At 40.7% G+C, this 24085-nt stretch overlaps 1 protein-coding gene across 1 annotated transcript in view; it reads right to left on the bottom strand.

Moving 5' to 3' along the window:
- Window positions 1-8507: 8507 nt before the first annotated feature.
- RSPO3 (R-spondin 3) overlaps window positions 8508-24085 on the bottom strand; it is a 59428-nt gene continuing 43850 nt past the window's right edge. The window contains exon 5 of the mRNA XM_083857331.1: window positions 8508-9561. Within this exon, the coding sequence (XP_083713457.1) occupies window positions 9368-9561 (194 nt within the window). The 3' untranslated portion in view covers window positions 8508-9367. The remainder of the gene's footprint in view (window positions 9562-24085) is intronic.

The raw sequence follows: 24085 nt of genomic DNA on the forward strand, positions 1-24085 counted from the left end.
AGTCCAAGTACTCACTTTTTAATTTTAACTATATTAAGTAGCTCTTTGCTCTGCTTTCTGAGGATACCTATATGGGATCTTCATTTTCAGGATACACTTGGAGTGGGAGGACTATTTCAATATCGAGAAGTCTGCTGACTGGCAGCTCAGGATCTGTCTGTTGAACACCTGCTTTGTACATGCTTAATTTTTTTTTCTCCCCAGATTAGGGTGAATCTGGCCATCAAGGTGGAAATTCACTAGAACAGCTCACTACCAGTTTTCCAGCATGATAGCACAAGTTTTGTTCCTCTAAGAAAGATGATTACATTTATGTTTTGCATTTTTCTTCCAAATTAGGAGGCTCCAGTGTTTCTTTGAATCACTGGGAAACAAGAAGAGTAAATTTTATTTAGAATAGAGTAGGAAAGGTGTTATTCTTTTCAAAAATAATGAATGAGGGAGCTAGGAATGCAAACACACACATCCTGAGAAAGGGTAAAATTAGATACTGGCCACAGATGGGATGGAAGAGATATGTTAGTTTTAGTGATGGGAACCTTGTGTTTTGTTTTTTCTTTTGCTAAATGCCCTCAGTGAGTTATATTGTTTAGTTTATCCAGAAAGGGAGAAATTTGTACAGATAAATAATTGCTTATTTCTATTTCCTTCAGCTGATTCCCATTTGTGGCCATATCCCTCTCATCCTTGGCAGTGCTGCTGTATGGCTATTATCTGCTTCATAGGTAGGTAGGGAAATGTGGGAACATTTTTCTTAAGCTTATTTCTTTGAAGCTTAGATCATTCTCGGTGCTTTTGCCGGAACAATTTCTAGTTATGCCACTTCTTTCTTCGACTGTGGTACCTTAAGGGGACATTGTACTTCAGCTGATACTTCCGACAATAGGGAATAGAAAAGAAGTGTTGTTTCATATTTATTACAGGCTATATGTGCATGTGTGTCCCAGTATGATGTTTGCTTTCTTTGTGATATGACACTGTTTACATTCAGCTGTGAATTACCACTGCTGCCTAAGGGGCCTTTTCTTCTAACTCTGAATTTGTATGCTCCTGCCTTCGTGTGGTGCTCTGCATTCACCCCTTTGATTTTCATCTTGCTACTTTACAGAAGCCCACAGAAACCTTCTCAGCCTTTGGCCACAGCCTTCTGCTTAGCTGAGGAAAGAGACTGCGGGAGCTTCAGACCAGCTTCAGCAGAGCTTGTGCAAGGGAACACGTGTTTATACAGACAGCTTTGCACAGAATTGTCACTGTTACTGCTTGCACAAATCATGTGCAAAGACACCTTGACTGCAGATCTATGTCACTGTATTAAAAAAAATCAAGGTAATAAAGTTTAAAAAGTTTAAAAGCTGTTTAAAATAATACACAGTGCTCTCAATGCATCCTTTAACCGCAACTTTGCATCACCTGTTGCCTTATAGCAAACACAGAATGTCCGCTTTCAAATTAATGTTGAAATTCCTTTTGATACTGTCAGCTGTCCTTCAAAACATGGCAGTTATTGCTCTCCCACAGGGGGAGATGGCTGAATGATGAGGAGGATGTTTCTGCAGCTCCCCCTCGTAGCAATAAATAATACAATGCATGGTGCTGCTACTGTGATTTTTTATGAAGTAATGTTTCAGTAAAACTGGTTACAAAACACACTAAGTATGATTTATAGGCCTGAAATTATGACTATCCAGCATTTCTGAGTGATGGATTATTTGTTCTTGTAGTCAGAAGACAAAGCTTTCTATATTGAAAAATAGCTGATGCCTCTTTAATTACAGCCTAGGTACAATGTGCACATTGTGCTTCTTAACCACCCACTGACAGACACTAAAGTGCAGTGGACCTGCATGTCCTAATGTATGAAATTGCTCCTAGGATGCTGCAGAACCCATGAGAAAATTGCAAAGAATTCTTACTTATCCCTGAACAAGTCTGTCTCAGCTGAATAAAACTTCTAAGTCTTTCTAAAACCTTCATTCTTAAGATCTTACATTGAGATGGCCCCCTAATGGTGCACCAGCATTTCAGCTTAAGGTGCCCAGCTGACTTTCAAATACTTACTTTTAATTATCATTCTTTTCTTTCCCCTGGGATTAATTTTGAAAATGTAAGTCTCTTGGTGCATGTGCTTAAGCAATTTTCTTGTGTTGACACTTCTCTTTTGTATAAGAAAGGAAAACAAACCAAAACAAGAATTTGATATCTCAGGCAGGATTTCTACTGCCATGAGAATACTTGGCTTTCTTTTTCTTTCCCTCTAAGCAGCAAGTACAATAGATTTCAGTAATGCATTTGGCACAGCAAATGTAAGGTTGTAGGAAACAGGCTGTGAAAAGAAACCACAGATGAGGGATGCTAATTACATCGTTTGATGCACTACTGGAGCTCAGATAATGCCAGCAAGGTAAAAGGATTCATAAGGAGTAAAATATGTGCTCTTGCTCAAGATTATCTGAGAAACTGTCACCAAAAGGTACTCCAAAGAGGATTTGTCAGGATGGAGAGTAGCAGGTGGCTCAGCCCTCACTATTCATTAACTATAATGAATACTAACTATAACTAAACAACTTAATTAACATTCGAGAAGACTGTTCATTTGTTACAAATCCCATTAGGAAGGGAGCTGAGCATACGCAGTGAAGAGAATAATACAGAAATACCACAATATGTTCCAAAGGTGTCGAAATGGGCCAAGGCTGTGGCCCACAAGGTCAGGCTCTACCCTTGGGATTCATCTCAGAGATGACAATAAGAGACTAAAATGTGTGAATGATCTCCCACAGGCTTTCAAGATTTAAAGTATAATTTTGGCTCATCTAATATCCTCCCTCTTTTAGAGGTGTTTGATGCAAAATGCAGTCTCTACCAGTGCTTCCATCCCTGACTCCCGTCACACACACAAGCACATGAGACACCCAAACCACACTGTCTTGTTCTCAGCAGAACTGGGTTAGTTATCCTACATCTATGGAACAGAAGGCAGGGGCTGGTGGGTAGAAAAGTGTTTTAGGAAGAAGTAACTGGCATCTGGAGAAAATAGAAGCTCATCACACTGTGAATGGTCAAAGTCACTCTTCAGTGGAAGTGACACATTAGAAGAGCAGTAATATCTCAGGTATTATTAATGAACAGAGTGACAGCAGGACATAAATCTCTGGGAGAGGCTTCTGATGGCTTATGATGGGAGACATCACTAAACATGACAGAATTCAGCCATTGTTCAAGAAATCTGGTTAAATAACAGACTGACACATTCTTGCTCATTATTTGATCTCTGGCTTGCAAAACCAGATGCTTTTTTATCAGCTTGTTTAGGAATAACAGTGGGGGGAAAGGGCTGATAAAAGGATGACCACTAGTTTATTGTTTTGGATATTACTTTTCCAATAACTAGCAGGAATACACAGTTATCCATCAGTGTCTTGTGGACACAGTTTACTCATTTTTAGTTCCCTCCTGTCGTCTGAAACTGTAAACCCTGTTTCCAGAGAACAGAATTATTAGAGTAGCTATAGGACAGATTCTGTTGTAATTTACTCACTGGAGGTTTCTTTTATGAACAAAGCATCACTGTGAAAAATAACCTCCTTTACCTTTTGGAATTGTGCTTTTGCTGTGAGATGTTTTTCACTTTCTACCATTGTTCAACTTTGACAGCAGACTAAACCAATGCATCATTTCTTATGAAAAAGGAACACAGCCCTGAGCAGATTATGTTGATTTCCATAAGAAATATTATCCACATTTTCGTTTTCCATGGAAACTTCCTTTATGAACTGCTATGTATTTAAACAGTACATGGGTGATATAGTAAAGATTTAATCATTTGTAAAACCAGGTATTTTGTGTTATAGCCTAAAGTAGGAAGGGATCTGCCCTTCTGTTTTTCAGTCACAAAGATTACCTCAAAATCACAAAAGCAGTTCCTTAATATCATGCTCTGGGAAAACACTGGAGTCTTATTAGAGCAAGGAATTAATTACTGTACTGGCTCCCTCTGGTCAATGTCTGTATGAGCATCTGTAGAACTTTAATAACCTGTTTAGACACAGGTGTATGGAAGTAGACTTCTTCTAGACTTACTTCATGCATAGATTAAATAATAGTGACAGTATGTTTTTCAGCTTCTCGCTTATCTGCAGCCAGCCAGCACTCTGTTCCCTTCTCTTCTTTCATTTGCCTCATATCTGGCTTCCTTCTATATGCACATCAAGAACTAAATTAATTGAATCCCATTGGTTTCATTCTGGGATCATTTATCCTAGTGCTTTATTCCCTTTATACAAGAAAATGTGGTTGCTGTTACTATTTTAATTTTGTTCACATCATCCTTTTAAAGGATGACAACTTTATTCTCTCTTGTCCTTGCTATATTGCCTCATATTTTTGTGGTACTTGAAGAATTTGTTCTGCTTCCACAGTAGTGACTACAGAAGAAGTTGTTCTGACGATTTTATCCAAGAGAGACTGCTTACCCTATCCTCCTTTCCTCAGGCTGAGATTCCTTGATTACAGGTGAGTCTGCTAATAAGACTGTTTGGTTTCACTTTATTTTCTATGGACATGGTTAGCCCTCTGAAACACTGTATAGGACACTATCAACAAGAATTCGCACATGAAAACGCAGAAATTTATGTGTCAAATCAATCAATGGGTACTCTTGCTTTTTAAATGCAATTATCATTCCAGATCTGAAAGGACAGGACTCAACCCACTAAGAGTATCACAGCAAAGTTAGGAGAGGAAGATGTAAGGGGCAGATGCGTTATTAAAATGGTGAACAAACATGCTGACTTAACTTCTCTTTAAGTTGTGCCAAATTATTGCAAAATACTAGGAAAAATCCAACCCTCCATTAACAAGAGGCCACATGAGAAAATTATTTGTGGATGTGTAACTACAGAGTGTGCTTGCTTGTAAGAGTGCAAGGTCTTTAATGAGTAAGCTTTGTACTAAGTAAGAGCAGTGAAGTAGCAGATCTGAGCCTGAAAATGTGGCCAAGCCCTTGCTGATGGACTTAGGAAAGACTGAAGCTGTAGCTGATGCTTGCAGAATGTCACTTTGAAGAGTAGCTCCCATGATCAGCTGTTATGTCATCCTGTGCAGAGGTTTTTGTTTGAATTTGTGCAACTTCATGTGAACCATGCGAACTAAACCCAGTGCTGTCTCTGCAAATAACAATGCATAGCAATTAAGTACAAGTGTCATGGTAAATTCATGCTGCATCAGAAGGTCCAGCCTTCAATAAGTTTCAGAGCCTGAAACCACAGAAACAAAAAATAATTATAGTGACTCATGAGGGATATAGAGGAATTCTTCTGAATTAATAACAATATTCATGTGCTTCTTTCCTGTCAGCACATCAACCACAAGTACCCAGAGACTGTTGGTAGACACACAAGACCTTCATTGTGGGGGATGATGGTGATGATGATGGTCCTATTCTGTTGATAGGTTCTTCCACTGCCACTTTGCTACAGCCTACAGCAAAACCTGTCATTTATTTAGTGCATTGCTCAGCCTGACAACTCTGCTGTGGTGTCTCAGAATAAAGCTGCAGGGACAAATTCAGTAGAGGGTTCAGCAGTTCAGCACTTAAACTCTTTAACACTGGATTCCCTTATTCATATCTTCAGGTGAGAGAATGAGCTACAGCTTGGTCAGACAGATCTGAAGCCTGGAACATAACAGTTGTTTGCTTTTTTCCATCTCTTTGTTACTGATGACAATTCCTTGAGCAGCTCAAGTGTCAGAAATAGCACTCGATTTGTGTTTATCTATTGGCCTTAACTGATATTTTTGTATTTTTTTTTCAGACATATTCTTTAATAATTAGCGCACTATGAATTAGGTTTATAATTAATGTCAATTCAATTTAGGTCCCATTTTAAGAAAAACTGTTCATAATTCTCTGGGAATCACTTAAAATTGACTCTTAGGATTTTGAGATATTTTTTAACTGGGAAGCATTTGTCAGGGAAGAAGTTTCATACAGAATGAGTCACATCTACTCCTACTACTTAATCAGATTTTTCTCCAGTAAGGTCCTATGAGTTCTCACTAGGTCTCACTAGCATGTAAGATCATTGACTCCTGATTTTACACATTTATTACTGGGTGGGCAAAAGGTGTTATTGCAATACACTTGGCCTACAAAGGTCTTTATTCTCCTTCAGTTTTTTGGGAGTCTCTATTGGGTAGTTCACCTACCAGCAGGATGGTCTACATTCTGTACAAGGACTTGAGAAAATTTTAGTTGGGCAAGTGACTTGGATATACTTCTTAGTGCTTCACCATGGCTATAGACAAATTATTGAACATTTTTCTGTGTGGGAGGAAGCAACATGACAGCAACTTCCTTGTTCATTTCCAGGAAAGAGGTAGCGTGTTTTTTCAGGTACTAATGCTATAAATTATTACCGCTGTGGGCCAAATTCTGTTAACATTTTTATTCCTTGCTGGAAGGTAACAGCATTCCAAGTTCTGCTCTTGGTAAGACAGACTTGTCACTGCTTCTTGCGTAAGCAGGGAATTTGTAATAAAGGTTTTTGTGACAGTGAATAACAGAGGTAAGATTTGTATCCTAAATTACCTTCTTTTCCTTTCTCCCTCTTTCTTTTTCCTCAGTCTGTAATTCTTGAACTACTTGATACTGCTTTTCCAGTCTTCTGTTTATCTTTGCCAGATAAATGGCATTCCTTTGACTCCTCCAAGTGTTGCAGTAGAGAATAACTGCAATCAAGGACATTCTGTGTATAGCATCTAGTTTTGCTTTTTCCTTTTTTTTTAAATTCCTCTCTGAACACTCTTGTTCATTTTTATAGATTTTGTTTGTACTTCTATCAAAAACCATTCTTCTTGATTTTTATAGATTTTGTTTGTACTTCTATCAAAAGCCATTCTTCATACCAAACCCCCTTAGCATTTAGCTCCTATATTTAATCAAGGCAGGGAAAATACACAATCCTACTGGTTAGTTTTAAGAGTTGCAGACAAATCTTCCCTGAGTGCAACTATTCATGTGGTCCAGCTGCTGACCTAGTTTGCTGAATCCAAGTAGGGAAGCTTTATCTGGCCAAAAACCTGTCCTTGGAGGAAGTAAATTGAACAGTAAATTCTTTCTGAGAAGCTGAACATCCCTGATTGCCCACCAGCACTGCAGAGAGATGAATGGCTGCAACTGTAGGAGAGGATTCGAAGCACTGAGTTCCCCTTTCTGTTGTGATACCAACACCTCTCAGCCCAGAACTGCTACTTGCACCTCATCTTTTGGTACCAACTTCTGAGTTTGGCGGCGTGAGAACTTCTCCTTTCCTCTCTCTACATCAACATTACCCAGAGCCTCAGTGCTGCACACAGGTTCTGCACCCTCCACTACTCTAAGACCAGCTCCTCCTCAGCTGCTGCTGCCAACAAGGTGGGAAGATGTTGGTGGAGGGATTTGACTGCTGCTGCTTGGATCAGTAGTGGGAGACTGAGACCAGACGACTCTGGGGGAGGGTGTAAGCAAGTTATGCAATGGAGTTGGGAGCTCCCAAATAGTCACCCCTGCTCTAATCTCCCACTGCTAGGTGCCCCTCACAGGCACTCAGCACACCCTGCTTTTCTCTCTCACCCATTCAGCCTCCATTGTGTGTGAGGAGTATTACTTGTGTATGATGCTCATCTCTGTAAAATTCAGCCTTTTGGTCTTCTCATCAGCAAAAATAAAATAAATGCATAAAATCAGGGACTGGTTACAGAAAGTTTTAATTAATTCTCATGAACATAGGAGGCAAACTGTGGAAGCCATAAACACCATGTTGTTAGACTACTGCATCTACATGTATCATTAGAGACAAAGCTCTTACAAAGCAAACTGTAGGAGACCATCCTACATTGCTGTCTGGATGATTAGGATATTCCATGGAAAGTCACTGAGGCCTGTCACTCAGGTGTTCCTCAGCTTGAGAGACAGGCTTCAGTGTTGGACAGGGTCTTTTTTAAGGTCAAACTCACTGTAAGAAACAGAAATAGTGAACAAGGAGGGGAACTGACTCCTGCCACCTGTTCTAGTCAATGCTCCACAGTGGGTGGGCTGCTACCCCTGTGACAGCTGCACTTGGGCAAAACATGGCAACAGAACACATACCATGAGGTATGTTAGTTCCTCAACATGTTTCTGTAAAGGATAAGTCCATTTCTGAGCAGCAACTCAGTGAGTAGCATAATCTGTGTTTCACTGATGGGCCGCTCTAGCCTCTAACATACCCAGAATGGTACCACAGGATTTGGTTTGTTCTCTGAGAAGTGGAGATTATCACTTCTGCTATGTCAGAGAGAAGAATCAGAATAGGAATTTAAGTAAAATTGGACAGAAGTTTGTAATTTGTACATGTTTCTAAATTTATTTTTGTGGATTCTCTTTTGCTAGATGCCCAGTTTGGATGTAAGTTGTGTCCTCTTCTGCCTGTGAAATGATTCCCTTCCCCAGCCACAAAAGTGACACCATCACTGTGAAAAACACATACTTACATGATCTATTTTTCTGTTTTTTATTAACTCAATGTTGTCTCCTACAAATACGATTTGTCATTCACCAGAAGATTTGAAATGTAGACTTAAGTTACACATAGGTATAAAAAGCATAAAACAGCACACGGTACCACTGTTTAGACCAAAAAACATTGTGCTGTCCACATATAAGAGCATTATTCAAGCTCAGCTCAGTTTCCTTCTGCTTCAGGGATTCAGTCTTCAAAGCCGCAGATGCTTCTGTTTCTTATCCCTCAGCAGCTGAAGGCCTGCTGACTTTCTCCTGATGTTTCTCACCCATATCTGGAGCATGGATGGGGAAAATACAGGACAATCCCATCGTGCTCCACCAGAAGTTGTAAAACCTTGGGCTCCTACTGGCTCTTCAGAAATGTTTTCCTCCTTCTCTTAATTATGTACAATATATGAAGGGATACAATTTTCATCTTTGATTTAGACATATCTCTTGCCTCATACTTAAACAATAACTTGAAAAATATTTTACAAAGAAAAAGAACATTGTTCATCTGAATGTCATTCATTATTATATTGCTATATTTTATACCCTATTATTAATATATACAAAATTTCTTAATTGCCTTTTACAGATGCATGGAAGCATATAATATAACAGTTTTAAAGTATCCCATCTTTAGATTTTTTTTTCCTTGGCTCATGTCAATCTCTTTAATAAACTATGGTTGCTTGGAGAATATAGGAAGTATTTGGAATGTTGTTTAAAGTTTAATAATAACTGGTAGCATTGTCCATTTGCAGCCTGAATGGTTGGAACACCTGTCAGGGCGATCTGGTAGAGATAGCAGCATCATAAGACTTAAACAATCATGGAGGGCCACTAGTGTGCAGTGTCAACGGGTGCCAGGTCCGGTTCTTTGTTTGGGGCTTTCCTTTTCTTCGGCTGCGTTTTGTTGTTGTTTTCCCTCTGTTCTCGGTTTTGTCTTCGGGCTGCTCGCCCTTTGCTTTCCTGTCTTGTCTCCTTGCTTTCATCTTTGTTGGATTTTTTTCTTTTCTCCTCCCTATTTTTTTTCCCTGAAAAAAAATGAAGGCATATTAGAAGATCTGTTCAGACTATTGCAATTTCTGAGACCCTCACCTGCAAAACCAGCCCTGGATTAGCACCTCCCATTAGGAGCTGGACACTAGTATTAGTATTTGGAAATGTCCAATCACTGCACCCACATCCCAGGGGATTCTTGGTATTGCAACATGAATCCCATGGCAAAGTGTCTGCTCCAGCACAGGGATGTGTGATGGTCTTCAGACTAAAATGTGTCTCAAATCAAACTCTAGACCATTGTCACAAAATTGGGTATTCAACTACTTTATTGCTTTAAACAAGGTAAGATGTTGAGGAATTTGTTGCTGCTACAGACCTCTCCAATAAAGCATCCTGTCCCCTTAGGAACATTAAAACAGTATATTGGCTGTGGAGATGATATAATAGAGTGCATTTACACTCACACATGAGGAAGAAATTCTTTATGCTGAGTGTGGTGCAGCACTGGAACAGGCTGCCCACAGAAGCCTGTGGATACCTCATCACTGGAATTGTTCTCAGTCAGGCTGGATAGGGCTCTGAGCAACCTGATCTTGTGGAAGATGTCACTCCCCATGGCAGAGATGATCTTCAAAGATCCCTTCCAACCAAAACATTTCTGTGATTCCATGATTCTATTTCTTCTATTAGCTTTACAAACCAGTGCAGAGATAACATTGGCTTGAACTTGTAAGTACACACAAGCCTAAAACAGATTAGATTTTTTGTCTGTGTGAAACTACTGAGCTATGCAGCTGAAATTCACCTGTAGCTAGATGAATCCCAATGATATATTCAAAGACAACCTCTCCAGAGACTTTCCTGATAGAATGTCATACTGACCTGTATGTCTTCTTACATGGAGAAATTTCTGGACAAGTATTGAAAAACATCTGGCTAAACTCTCTTTTATGATATCCCAATAATGATACTAGTGAAAGTAATCTATCGTTCTTTGTTACAGGGAGAATACTTTTTGGTTTTAAATTTTAACAGGAATAATCCAGGCTTTCCTACACTGGTGTAGGGGAAGTTACACAAACCTGGCAGTAACTCTTGCTGTTGAGGGTGCTAATATTTTATCAATTTTGCCCATTCCTACCTCAAAACCAAAGACAGTGGTTTTTGATGCCTCACTGAGCTATGAGTATGTCACAAAGAGGAAGTATGTACAGGGGAAGTGACTTTTTTCTGAGAACAGATAACCATCCAAGGAGGTGCAAGGTGTAGGTCAGATAAAGGAAGAGAGATTCAGAGGAGGTGAAGAGAATGGAAAAAGCAAGGAGAAAGATCAAGATGTGAGAATATGCTGCATCTTCTTGTTATGTAGCACTACTGGGAATATTTTACAGCTTCTCTATTCTTTACCACTGCTGCCTGGGATCGGAGAGCAAGGGAAGGTTTAGCTACACATGTTAAGTCAAGTAGGGACCAATATCTGCCTTTATCATTTGTTGTTTCTGAAACAGTAAAATTTTAATTGTAAAATTATGCCTTTAATTTCAGGGAACCAGTCAGAGATTACCTGAATATACACCCACATACCTGCTGAATCCCTCTCTGAATTTGTAAACACCATCTAAGATGTGCAGGGAAGACTCGCAGAGCTGGCATGGGAGGCTCAGAAAGAGCTACCACCACTGGGAGACCTCCATGCAGAAGTAAGGCTGCATCTTACCCAGCTGTAATGCTGTCTCTTACTAATGGATAAATGACAGTATGGGATTTCATTCCAGTGGTTTGTAAATACTGTTGGCCCAAGATGAAATGTTATTTGAATGGAAACTGTCCAGACGTTCAGTGTTTGACATTACTCACTTGGTGATTAGCCAAAATCATTCAGCTGTGACTTCCCAGCCACAGTTCTTTAAGTATGTTGGAATGACATGTAGTGGTTTCCCATTCAGTCATGGGCCAGGATATATGTATTTATATATGTGTGGAAATACTAAGAATAAGATATCTTTGTCTAACTAGAGACTTATCTAGGCACAACTTTACTGTTTCTGTTTTAATCAGACTGGTATCGTTACAAATGACAAGGAAAACTGATCTCTGGAAAATCCTTAAAGTGAGTCCTAATTCTCTTCTACTCTGAGGACAGCTAGTTTGGAGTCCTCTGTGCAGCCTTGTACATGATTTAAAGTTACCACCTCCATTCTGGTGCCATTTTTTTAAAAGATCTGCCCTCTAGACCTGTACTGTTATGGTAAAGCAATATAGCATAGAAGGGTCATCTTTGCTGGTTCTTTAGTTCCTTTCACTACTATTTTTTAAAATGAGAATTTTTATATGACAGTGTAATGTTGCTCCTAGTCAGTCCATGTTTCAGTTTGGACCCAAGAGAAGATTCTACCAGCAGTTCCTTGCTAGCATTGGGTTATAGTTGGAGCCCCATTCTTATGTACCTCACCCTCCCTGTTCATATCCCTTCTCTCATCTTCCCAGAGATTTATTCCTGAATATTTTTTCTTGTTTCTTCTGCTTGCTGAAATGCACTCCATAGCAGCACCTTGAACTGGGTACCAGATATCATGGAAATTCATTGGAATTTTGGGCATTTGGCTATCTGTGAAATGAAAAGTGCAAAAATTACATGGGCCATTATGTTTACAAGTTCATCTCTGAATAAGAGATGGCCTTTCAGTACTTAAAGAGAGCTTATAAAGAAAGATGAAGAACAATTCTTTTACATGAACACATTGTGATAGAACAAGGGGGAGAGGTTTTAAACTGAAAGAGAAGAGATTTAGATTGGATGTTAGGAGGAAATTCTTTATTGTGATTGTGCCAATGCACTGAAACAAGTTGTCCAGAGAAGCTGATGGCCCATCCCTGGAAGTGATTATGGCAAGTTTGGATGGGATTTGGAGCAACCTGGTCTTGTGCAAGGTGTTCCTGCCCACGGCAGGGATGCTGGATGACGTTTAAGGCTCCTTCCAACCCAAACCATTGTGTATTTCTATGATCTACTTTGCCTTTGAAGAAGGTGACAAGGCAAGGCTGTCATTAAAACTGAACTCAGTGGAGAACTAAACGACGCAATAACATGCCCTGGAGGAATATATTCTCCTGGAATTTCAATTCCATTTAAGAAGACTGTTCTTGTTAGAAAGTTCTCCCGGGCTGAAGCCTGTAACATTTTATGCATGCGTGGCTGGCTATGTCTCTGTCTCCCGGTGCTGCCTGCTCTCTGGGCTGCGCTGCAGTGCCGGTACCGCCCGCGCGGGGGCGCCGCAGTTCCGCGCCAGGCGGTTCCCTTCTCCGTCCGCCCGTGCCCTCCCTGCCCCGTGCCCTCCGTCTGTGCTTTATTTTGCCTGCGGGTGAACTCTCCCGATGGGCCACGCAATTCTAACTGTGATGCACTAACGTTACTAACCTTTATTTCTTCTAATAGATTCAATAGAACCGTTCAAAATGTAAAAAAAAAAAAAAAAAAAAAAAAAAAAAAAAAAAAAAAAAAGGGAATAAGTCTTTTTAGACAGGAGATGAAATATTTTCCCATAGAGTGTTTTGCTAATGAAGAGAATATATATATCACAGAAATATTCATGAGAATCTAATGCATCTCTGGTATTATATATTACAACTATTGTATTATAAATGTATAATACTTGCAATATATATTGCAATAAAGTAATTAATTGGTGTTAAAGTAGCTTTTATGCTGGAACTAAAGCTTTGTATGGACAACTGTACTGGAAGAACTAATCTGCAGGTACTTTGAGTTTTCTGGTACACAGAAGATACCTTGCTGCTTCTAATAATAGCAAATTCCTATATTGGTGAAAATCTAGGGACTTGCTATAATTTTAAGAAGTGCAGTAGTTCAGATTAAATAGATATCAAATTAGTTTGGATAACAATACAATTACATGTCTAATCAGATTCAAGGTGCTGAGTTCTTTTTAATATATTTTATAACCCCGGATCAAAGAAATTTCTGTGTATTTATGCAATCCATGTCTGAATACATCTATTTAAACAAGCCAGGGTATTTCAGAGAAGCCTTTGCATTATCTCATCAGATGTGGTATTTTCTACTGGATCTATAGCTGTATTTTATGGATTAGCAGGAGGAAGCATTGGCCATGGCTTGGGAGTGCTTGGTACCCAAAAGCACTATATGACAGACAGTTACTTAGAAAATCATGGCTGACATGGATTAACTACCACAGGTGACAGATTTCTTATGCTTTAAGCATTGCCACTTAGTCCCACCTATTATATTCAGCTGTAATTATTACAGTGGACTTGGGTGCTGAAATCCCAAAACACCACTGGAAAACATAAAATCTGATTGGGCAAACTGCTTCACTTTGATGGGGTGGGGGGGCAAGTTCTACAGGATAGGCCTCAGAAATCCCAGAGGGATGAGAATCTGGCATCAGACATTTGTGATGATTGTATTTCTTTCATCACTCCCATGAAGACATTTACCATGGGAGAACAAAAGGAGTCATGGAACTTCTGTCAGGATTGCAGGCACTGATGTAACAGGCCCCTCTCTGGAAGGGTCCCACTGCTTCTACTGTGACTGTCACCACGGACCACAAATCCTCCCCACTACACTGTAATAAGCTGAAGAGCTGCAATAAAAGACCACAAGCCACTGCTGTAACATGCCACAGTGTTCTTTCACACCCCTCACAGCCTCGTCTGACCTCTTAGCACTTTCCTGACTAATGGATCCCTGTCAGCACTGGTGCTGCTGTACCAGTGCCCCAATTCCTCTGTACTCCATGAGGTACAGGGGCAAAACCTCAAGCTTAAGTTCCACCACACTGTGTTGCTCTCCTTCCCACCTGTCCACACCCTTCTCAGAGGCATTTTTAGTCCTCTTAGACTAAAAGTCCGTCACAATTTCCCCATGACGTGGCCTGGACAACAGCATGATGCAAAGAAACCATCCTGAGCAAAGAAACCAGAGAGAGGAGCATGCCCCAGGCTTTGAACTCCCTTACTCTAGCTCTGTCAACAATACAGTCATGCCATATTATGCAAATGAGAAGATCATTCTCATTTTCAAGAAAAGTGACACATTTTTTTCTGGAACATAGCCTGTAGCATGTACTCTCACTACTTGCCAAGATAACAATCTTTGAAACCCCCAGCTGCCCAGTGATGCAATGGACTTTCTCCTTTCATTCCCAAGCCACAAGTGGCTGATTCATCTGGTATGAGTTTTTGATGTTTAAACAGCATAAGTGCATACCCGTTTTTCACAGCAGTCTTTTTTTTTTTTTTCTTAGCTTTCATCTTGTGACCCAATTTTATAATCACTAGATTTCCGGGTAACCAGAGTGTGAGGGTCAACTCCTTCAGAACAATCTGGATGCTGCATGACTCAGTGCATTTCCTGACCTGCCTTACTGCTGAAGATGTTCCAAATGCTGAAGAGAATATAAGTAAAAATTTTAACAGAGCTAAGGTCCAAAGACACTCAAGGAGCAAGTAACTTGACCAAACCTATGTTCTCCTGCTGTTGAGATGCATGACGATAGCCTACCTGGTTTCCATACCAGTCCTGATGGATACACATCTTAAGGCATATGTCATGTCCATAGTTCTATGTGGTGATCTTAGATAATACAAGATACCTGGACAAACCCAAACAGTGGCCTCATGGGAATCTAATGAGCTTTAACAAGACCAGGTACAAGGTGCTGCACCTTGGTCAGAACAACTTGCAGTGTCAGTATAGGCTGAGGGGTGAACAGATTGAGAGCAGCCCTGCTTAGAAGGACTTGGAGATGCTGATGGATGAGGCTGGACATGACCCAGAAATGTGCTCCTGCAGATCAGAAAGCCAATGTGTCATGGATTGCATCCAAAGCAACGTGGCCAGCAGGGTGAGGGAGGGGATTCTGCCCCTCCTCTCTTGTAAGACCCCACCTGGAACACTGCATCTAGGTCTGGGGTCCCAGACACAGGAAGGACACTGGCGTTTTGGAGCAAGCCCAGGGGAGGGACACTAGGCTGATTAGGGGGATGGAGCCCCTCTCCTGTGAGGAAAGACTGAGGAAATTGGGATTATTCAGCCTGGAAAAGAGAAGGCTTTGGTGTGACCTAATTGTGGCCTTATAGTACCTGGAGGAAAAATGGAAAGGGGGTTTTGACAAAGGCAGGTAGTGACAGGACAAGGAAGAATGTCTTTAAAATGAAAGATGGTAGTTTAGATTAGTTCATAGAAAGAAATTCTGGAACAGGTTGCCCATGGCAGCTGTAGCTGCCCCATTCCTGGAAATGTTCAAGAACATGTTGGATATAGAGCTTCAAAAAACTTGGTCTAGTGAAAGGTGTCCCCACCCATGGCAGAGGGTTGGAATTAGATGATCTTTAAGGCCCATTCTAATCCAACCCATCCTGTGATTCTATGATGATGCTATACCTCAAAAGCTATTGATACTTATGGTTGAGCAACTGTATTATGGGACTTGGTGACTAACTTGTACTTACGTGTCCTTTCTCCTCTTAAGAGTGCAAATACTTCTCTAGATGTAGACTTGAAATGTCTTTGTATGAGGTTCATTTGCCTCTGAAAATAGGATCTGGACTACTAGATTGCATTCACTTGAAAAATGTTCTTATTTACATTGTATGTGCTAGCTTGTCCTTGCAAGAACAATGCTGAAAGAGGCATATTAGCAGGAATGAGAATGTTTCCAAATACAGAAATATCTCTGGCCTGCAGTATAGCCGTTTGCATAAAGCAGGCAGAGAGGAATGGGAGGAAGCTGACCAGATTAGTTACACTAAGACAGGAGATGTCGGGTTTTTCACTGCTGTGGGAGATAAGGAGAAAGTTGTATCCTGTTAGGTGTATGGGAAGTCAGGAGATATAATTTCTTCTGTGGATGGTTGGGAAATGACACTTAAACACTCATGAGCTCATAAGCAAGGCTTATGGAAAGTCCCTGGCTTGTGATGACCTCTTCCAGTAGAAACTGGTTGGATGTGCCTTTCCTGTGCCATAGAAAAGATATTGCCAGTGCCTGAAAATAGGATATCCTTCAGTGAAAGATGTAGCCAGAGAAGGAGGATTCTTATAATGAGTTCTGTTTGCTCTTTGTGGGGACATTTACTGCTGCCTCTTCAAACAAGCACTTGTGGGGTTTTATTCCCTTCTTACTTGTCTGTTGGGACTAAGGGAATTTGCTAGCAGCCTTGTTTTATTCAGAACTAATGTGCTAACAACACTAATTTTGTAATTACATAACAGTTTTCATCTTATAAGAACCTGCAGCCTATAAAGTCTGAACACATTTTCCAAAGACAAGAAAGTAATGGCAATTTAGCACACCTGAAAATCACTCCCCTTTCCTTCGGACAGGAAGTGACATAGACCGTGCTGGTATTTAGAAAAATACCAGATCTTTAATGGTAACTTCTGAATGGGACTGGGCTTTTACAGTTCTCCTAAAAGAGGCTAAAAGGTCTATGAGTGTCCAAATCCACTTGATAGGCATCTTTTAAGAACTGGGAGAATCAGGAACCAGTACAAAGATTGGGAATAATAGTGATTGGTACCCAAAGCCCTTACCCTGTTGTTATCCTGAGCATCAGGATACTGGGAGAAATCTCTAATAGCTTGTTTTCCTTTTAGTCACCAATAATCCAAGCCCTCCCATTACCTTGGATTGAGGTCATAAATATAGTCCATTTTAGAGACTTCAGCTGGTGCAGGCTTTTGAAGAAACCAGAAATAAAAATGTAATGCTGCATTATGTCATAGCTGCATGTTTAGTCTGCCTCTCTAGAAATAATCAAGAAAAGTTATACATGATAAAAGACAGATGCTAGTGCCTCAGCAGACATTTCAACTCTTTCTAGTAGAATTGTAAAACGGAGAAAATCCCCAAAGAAACTTGTTTCTTTAGTACTCAAATTTGTGCTCGGTGTGCTCTGAAGGAAGGGATAAGTCTGGGATAAGTTTTCCTTAGTATTACTTAAGCTGATTGCCTCAATGGAACCTGGTAATTCAGATATTTGTATGACTCCAATGTCTGGGTGCATCCTGAGGAATGCCTTTTTCCATTATCGACCATGGCTCAGAGCTGGGCTATATTGGTAATTGAGTACAGATCCTGGAGGAATTTTACAAGTGCTGACTTCAACACTTGGATCAGGCCAGTAGTTCCCACCCTGGTACTACACACCAGGACTCAGGAGCCTGGGCGTCTTCCACCATTTGCTGGTATAGGTGTGCCTATATCCTTCCCCTGGAGTCCCCTCCTTACATTTTCTTAAGTTTTGTGATATGCCAGGAAGATAAAGGAAGATGAGGAGTCAACAGGATGCACCTCTGGCCCCTCTCGGCACGGTTCACTTGTCCCCTCCACTCTGAGCATCGTTTGTTTGCATTTCTGCCTGGGGTGACACCTGTGCTGACAGGTAGACAGGAGTCCCTGTGCACCCCAGGCCAGCTGGACAGCTGGATCAGCCTGTCAGCAGCAGGAAACATACAGGGGGACAGCAGCTCCTGATGGATCCTCTCAGCAAAACCATCAGCACAGAAGCAGGATGTTATTACCTAAATTCACCAGACGCCTGATTCTGACCTCTGTGTTGTACTTGCTCAAACACTTGGAGATCACCAAGGTTGGTGTTTGGTGTAATTGAAGGGAGAATTGCTTTCAAGGATACTTTTCAAATCAAGGTGTTGAAAATTGACTGTCTCTTTCTGTTTTGTGTCTCCAGTATGTGTGCACTATTTCAGCTGGCCAAAACATTGATCCTCCCCTCTCTAAGTAGTGCCAATATTTCCAAATACATTTTCACACTGATTAAAATGAGAGGTCAGGCTTTTAAATTTCATATGGATCAGTGACTCTAAAGGTTCCCTCTCTAAAAGGGTCACATGACATATAACTTTAGCCATCTCCATATGTTTCTGAAGGATTTTTCTCACCTATTGAGAGAATACCTGGCATTTTACCAGATGGAGAGAAGCTTATGGAAAAGAACATTAGGGTCAGAGAGACTCCTGGGCTGCCTCTGAAAAAGGTTCAGTGAATTCACATGCCAAAAGGATTCAGCATTTAGCACAGGGAAGCTTGGGAATCTTGGACCAAGGTGCCAAAGGGATCTCAGGTTTTCAGTCTGTTGAGTCTTTGTCCGCCTGCCAGGAGGGTTGCCAGAGGCCAACCCAATGGACAAGCTGGAAGGATACTAGGCAGAAACCTAACACAAAGGCAAGGTTGTTTCAAAAACCTTCCTACTTTTGACTGGGACTTCATTGAAATCAGCAAGTTTCTGGGAAATATGATAACTTTGGTAATCTGGTATTTTCCATTTTTTTGGAAAATCAATGCCTGTAAAATATTTAAAAAAAAATTTCTAAGTAGGAGTCATGGTGGATATGCAGAAAAGGAATGCAAATATTTTAACATTGCCCGTAAGTCTTCAATTTAACATGAATCACAGATAGGAATTGTCCATGTGAATTTTATCTAGGCTGTCTTGCCTTTTTTATTTTTTTTTCTTCCCCAAGAATGTGATAAGTTTATTCTTTTTAAATCCCTCTGAGGATGAACTGTGCATTTAGAGCTTTTTGTAGTAACACAGCTTTGCACACTGAAGTGAGCAGCCAACATTATGAGTAGCTGGAAGTGGAATGTGAAGAATGATTTTGCCATGTGACAGTGCATCACCGGAGCCCACTTCACTTAGGATACTTCACAAACTGACTGCCATGCTTTTGAGATGGATGGCCCAAAGGCTGGAGGAGATGCAGCCCCACTGAGATAAGAACACAGCCTCTCATGACAGAGCACCTCCAAATGCTAAGGAAGATCTTCAACCCCTGATCCACCTCCACCAGGAGATCTGCCCTGTGTCCTGTCTCACACAGATCCTGCCAGCAGTACACAATGCCCATTTGGCACAACTTGCATGCTTTATTTTTCTGCTTGGCTGGTGCCTTAGAAGTGTTGCAGAGTGCTGGTAAAATGGTAATATCCCTAGGTGTTCCTGTGGTGTGTGTGCAGCCCATACAGCAGGGCTGGTTACAGGAGCTGAACTGTTGGAATGCAAGAAAGGTTCTAAGGAACCTGATACAATAGTTCAGCCAGTGATATTTTCAGAACAACGTTGTATTGCAACAAGTCAGGATCCTCTCTAGCCTCTCTGGGAAAAACTGGGACTGTGGAGATCAGCAGTCTCTCTCTCCAGCTGTCTTCCTGCCTCCAGCTGAAGAGGCCCACTGTACACTAGTCACCAAATATATTCATGCTTCCCTTTCAAACTGAGAAACTGAGTCAGAAGTTCTTCTCCAAGAACTTTGGCTTTAGCCAAAAACAGAAACTGATTACTATATCTACAGATTTGAGCACACACCTGCTTTTGTTAGCAACTCCTTTTTCACTCTTTTATAAGACCTGAGACCAACCCTGTAGCCACTAAACCAAATAATAGTTTGCAAGGGTCTGAAGTGACATACTCAGAAACAGTTTACAGACAGTGTAATACAGAAGTGTAGAAATCTCAGGGGCAAGAAAACAGCAAATAGTTGGTGCACACATACTGTAGCAAGATACTTTAAGGAGCAGGATGCTTTGTCCAAGAGATTCAGAACAAATAGACTCTTACTCCAACCTCAACCAGAAACTCTAAGAAGTTACTTAAAATTGTTTTTGTACTTTTGAAAATGTTACCCAAGATTTCTCTATGCCCAGGAAGTTAATTTATGTGCTGTGAAAGAGTTTCTTTCAGATAAAAACCAGAGATTCCATCAGCCTTAAGTATTCACAGGTATTCACAGAGACAGGATTCTTCCATCTCCACGTTACATCTTCCATTGTGTCACATTTAAACTTGAGAGATTTATGCATCCTAGATTTAGTTTTATTTAAGACCACTGTGGGAAAAAATTCCAGCAACAAAAAATATACTGTGTCTGGGAATGCAATCCTTTGTCTCAGTGACCAAACCTTTTTTTTTTTTTTTCTTTATAATACCATCTTGATATGACTTCCTCAGGTTCCACAAGTGTGAAACAGAGACAAGAGTTCCTTAGTTTTGGTTGGATGGATATGGACATGGACTCTTATGAATAAAACCTGCTTCTGCTGCAAATCAAAGCTGCCAAAGTGCACAGAGAGTCCTCCTTACTTCAATTAGTGTTTTGGAGAACCAAATGTCCTACTTCAAATAGAGAACTATGGATTCCTTATTACAGAATTATTGTTTCCATGCTCATGCTTAAAGGTAGTAGGGGCTGGATCACCCACTGGCATTCCCCACCACCACCCCATATCCGTATGAGAAATAAAGTCAGTTCCTCTGGATTTAAACTAAATCCTTCTGGTTTAGCAGTGCACATTTCTGCTTAGGCAATAAACATCTGTCATCTGCCATTCATTAATATTAATTATAAATGGTCACTAGCTCATGGGATCCAAGTCCACCAGCTGAGATTTTTCCAACTTTGACCTTGTTAGGGTTTGTATAAAAAGTGTTCAGAAGGGTTCTTCGAAGCTTGAAGACAGCAATAAGTGCAATTTGCAGAGTACAGCATTTAGATTATGCACTTAGAGAAAGGGCAGTCACAAGGGGTGATGGGGAGTGGGGGAGGGAGGGGAGGAGGGAATACAGAGCCTGAAATAGAGCTCCTATAAATGCTTAAGAGTTTTAGACCTTTCTGCAGGCTAATGACAGGGAGAGGCATTGTCCATAATGAAACCAGCCCATCCATTAAACATTACTGTAAATGAAAGGTTGCATGAATTAAAGGTTGTTCATCTCATGTTTCAGGAATGTAGCTGTGTTTCATGTCTGAAGCCTGTTTTCCTTTTAAATGGAGTTCTTCAGATGACAAATGAGACAGAATTTCAGAAAGCAAATGGGCAGAAGTAAATACATGCTCAAGAACAAAGCAGAGACATAACTGTAGCTGTAAATCTTTACACTGGGGCTACTGTTTGCTGTAGATATTGGGGAGGATTAGATTAGAATTGAGAAATTTCATTACTGGGTCATTTTGCTTGTAAAACAAAACAACAATAGAAAATTCCTACAGTTAATTTTCAAATTCTGACCTTACTGTCAGCTGTATATGTTTCACTGATGGAACACCAGTTAATTCTTCTGCTACCATTTTGAATTTCAAGGAATTAAAATTAGAAAATGCTTTTCCTGAATTTTTCCTGGCCGCCACATTTTTAAATGAAGAATTTGGGGTTTTCTCTTCCAGTATTTTTTTTTGTCACTGCAAAATTGTTTTAACAGAAATTATTGAAAAATAATATTTGTTTGCATCTGTCCTTATTTTTTTTCCAGGCCTAATCATACAGCAATACGCCCCTCATGGACCGCATCTGCATCTGTTCTTAAAATAGACACATTTTCATTGACAGAGAGATGCTACCTTATATCTCTGTTAAATTAGCAAGGAAATCCAGCCCTGTACTTTTCCTGTAACAATTATTCAAAGATGGTGAATGAAAAGAGAAACATGAACAGATATCTCTGCAATGCAAATGACTGAACTGGAAGAAAAGAATGAAAAGTTGATTTCAGTTCTTTGACTCAGGCCCAAATAAAAGTCTGAGCTTGGTAAATGACAGCAGGGGGCCTTATACTGATGTCAGCGGCCAGAGATACTTGGATTTATGCTCTGTAAATGGGCAGTATGCTGTCTTTTTGTGGGAGTTTTGCAGAAGGCAGCAGGCAAGAAAAAGTTTTGTGGAAATTTAGTAGCCATCTTATAAATGCTTATCAAAGAATTATCTAGTCCCTTATTTTTCTATAAATCTGAGCTAATATACTTAGGCTGGCTCCGATGATTGTTTGTCTAACCTCCTTAAAAATTTCCATAGAGGTTCCCACAACCTTTCTCCCGATCTGTAGGATCTCTGAGAATATCACTGGATGTTATCATCTCATTGGGAATGTTCAGAAGCTTCCTTGGACCTTTATAACACAAGGTTATGGCAGGAAGTGCTTAACTTCAAAACTTAACTTCATAACTTCATAACTTAACTTCATACCCTTTTCAAAGTTATGAAGGTGAAAGAGAGCTGGGAGGTGGCAGCTGAAGCAGACCAAGGGCTACATCAGGTGTCAGAGCTGGCAGGGAGAGTGAGCTGAGAAGAGACAATGAGACTGGAGATGCAGAGACCTGGGTGGGGAAAAACAAACAGAGCTGCCTGGGTGGGGAAGAACAGGCAAATATCCAGAGAGATGAGGAGAAACAGCGGCCAAAAATTGCTCCTTTGTTTTCACTTTGTTACAAAGGAATGCTGAAAATCCCTGCTTTATGGTTAGATCCACAGCACTCTGAAGTCAATGGGATTTCAGTGGGTCTTGGATCAGGCCCTTTAAAATAAGGGCAGCTATAACACAATAATGAATGAGTGCCATGCTGCCCATGACTGCAGTGTTATAACAGCATTGCTATACATGGAAGTGTTCCATAGCCCAGGATTTAGCTGATTAAACAGTGCTGGATGTGTCGCCATTAGACTTGAAACATCCACAGCCTGATTTACTCTTTAGCTCACATACCCCAAATGTTTTGCATTCTTGGACTAAATTTGATAGATGCGCTATCAAACTTCTCTCTTGCATTTGTTCCTCTTTCCAGGACATTCAGGTCAAAATAGTGAGGAGTTTAGGTCTCCAGGTGGTGAGGACCAGGTGGGCCCTGCTCCCAGGAGCCATGTCCCTTCATGTTTACTTTGTAGCAATATTGTCCAAAAGTGAGAAAACAGCTTGATGTAGTGTCTGCTGAAGTGTCAGTGAAACGAAGTTGTCTTGGTATCCCACTGTGGCACATGTCCTGGAAGAGCCTCATTTCCTCTTCCAGCAGTGACAAATGTAGTCCTTCCTCAGAAAGAGCTCCTTACATCACTCGGAGTTAGGGGAAGCACTTTAGAAGCATTAACTGTGAGTTGTGATAGAATACCAATCTGAGGAGAAGGCTAGGTGTGCAAGGATATTCTGGCAGAGGAAGGAAGGGATGAGGCATAGGGGAGAACCACACGCTGCTCTTCTGCACATGGTCTCTGCCATGGGGCATTGAGAGGGGAGAGTAGTTGCAGTTTCCTGCGTGCCTCTCCCTCAAACAATGGGAAGTCCCTGAAGGTGAAGGTGCCATGAATAAGTTGTGCCATAGCTGTTCCCAGCTGTGCCAGGAAGGAAGGTCAGAGACTAGGCAGACTCCTGCATGTCTGCATAACCTAGCCGGGAGTTTGTTTAAGGGTTCTGTTTGACCTGCCCTCATCCCCAGTCATATCTGCTATGGAGGGAATAGCCTCAGCTGGTTTGGTGGCAAGCCAGAAGGTGGACTTGCACTTTGTGGGCAAGGAGCAGACCTCTGTCTTCTTTTCTTTTGCAGAATAGACTCAGATGCAGATTTCACTTTCTGAAGCTGGAGGTTTCAATCCTAAACATTTTTATTCAAGAGGGAAGAGTTCAGGCAGGTGCTGGAAATTTAGTGCTGAATGAATACCTGATGGATACTTTGGAAGGGGGAGGAAGAAGGGTTCTTGAGGGGTTTGTATTCCCTTTGTCTTT

This window comes from Zosterops lateralis (genome assembly GCF_965231275.1).
Source record: "Zosterops lateralis genome assembly, chromosome: 3".
NCBI classification, from domain to species: Eukaryota; Metazoa; Chordata; class Aves; order Passeriformes; family Zosteropidae; genus Zosterops; species Zosterops lateralis.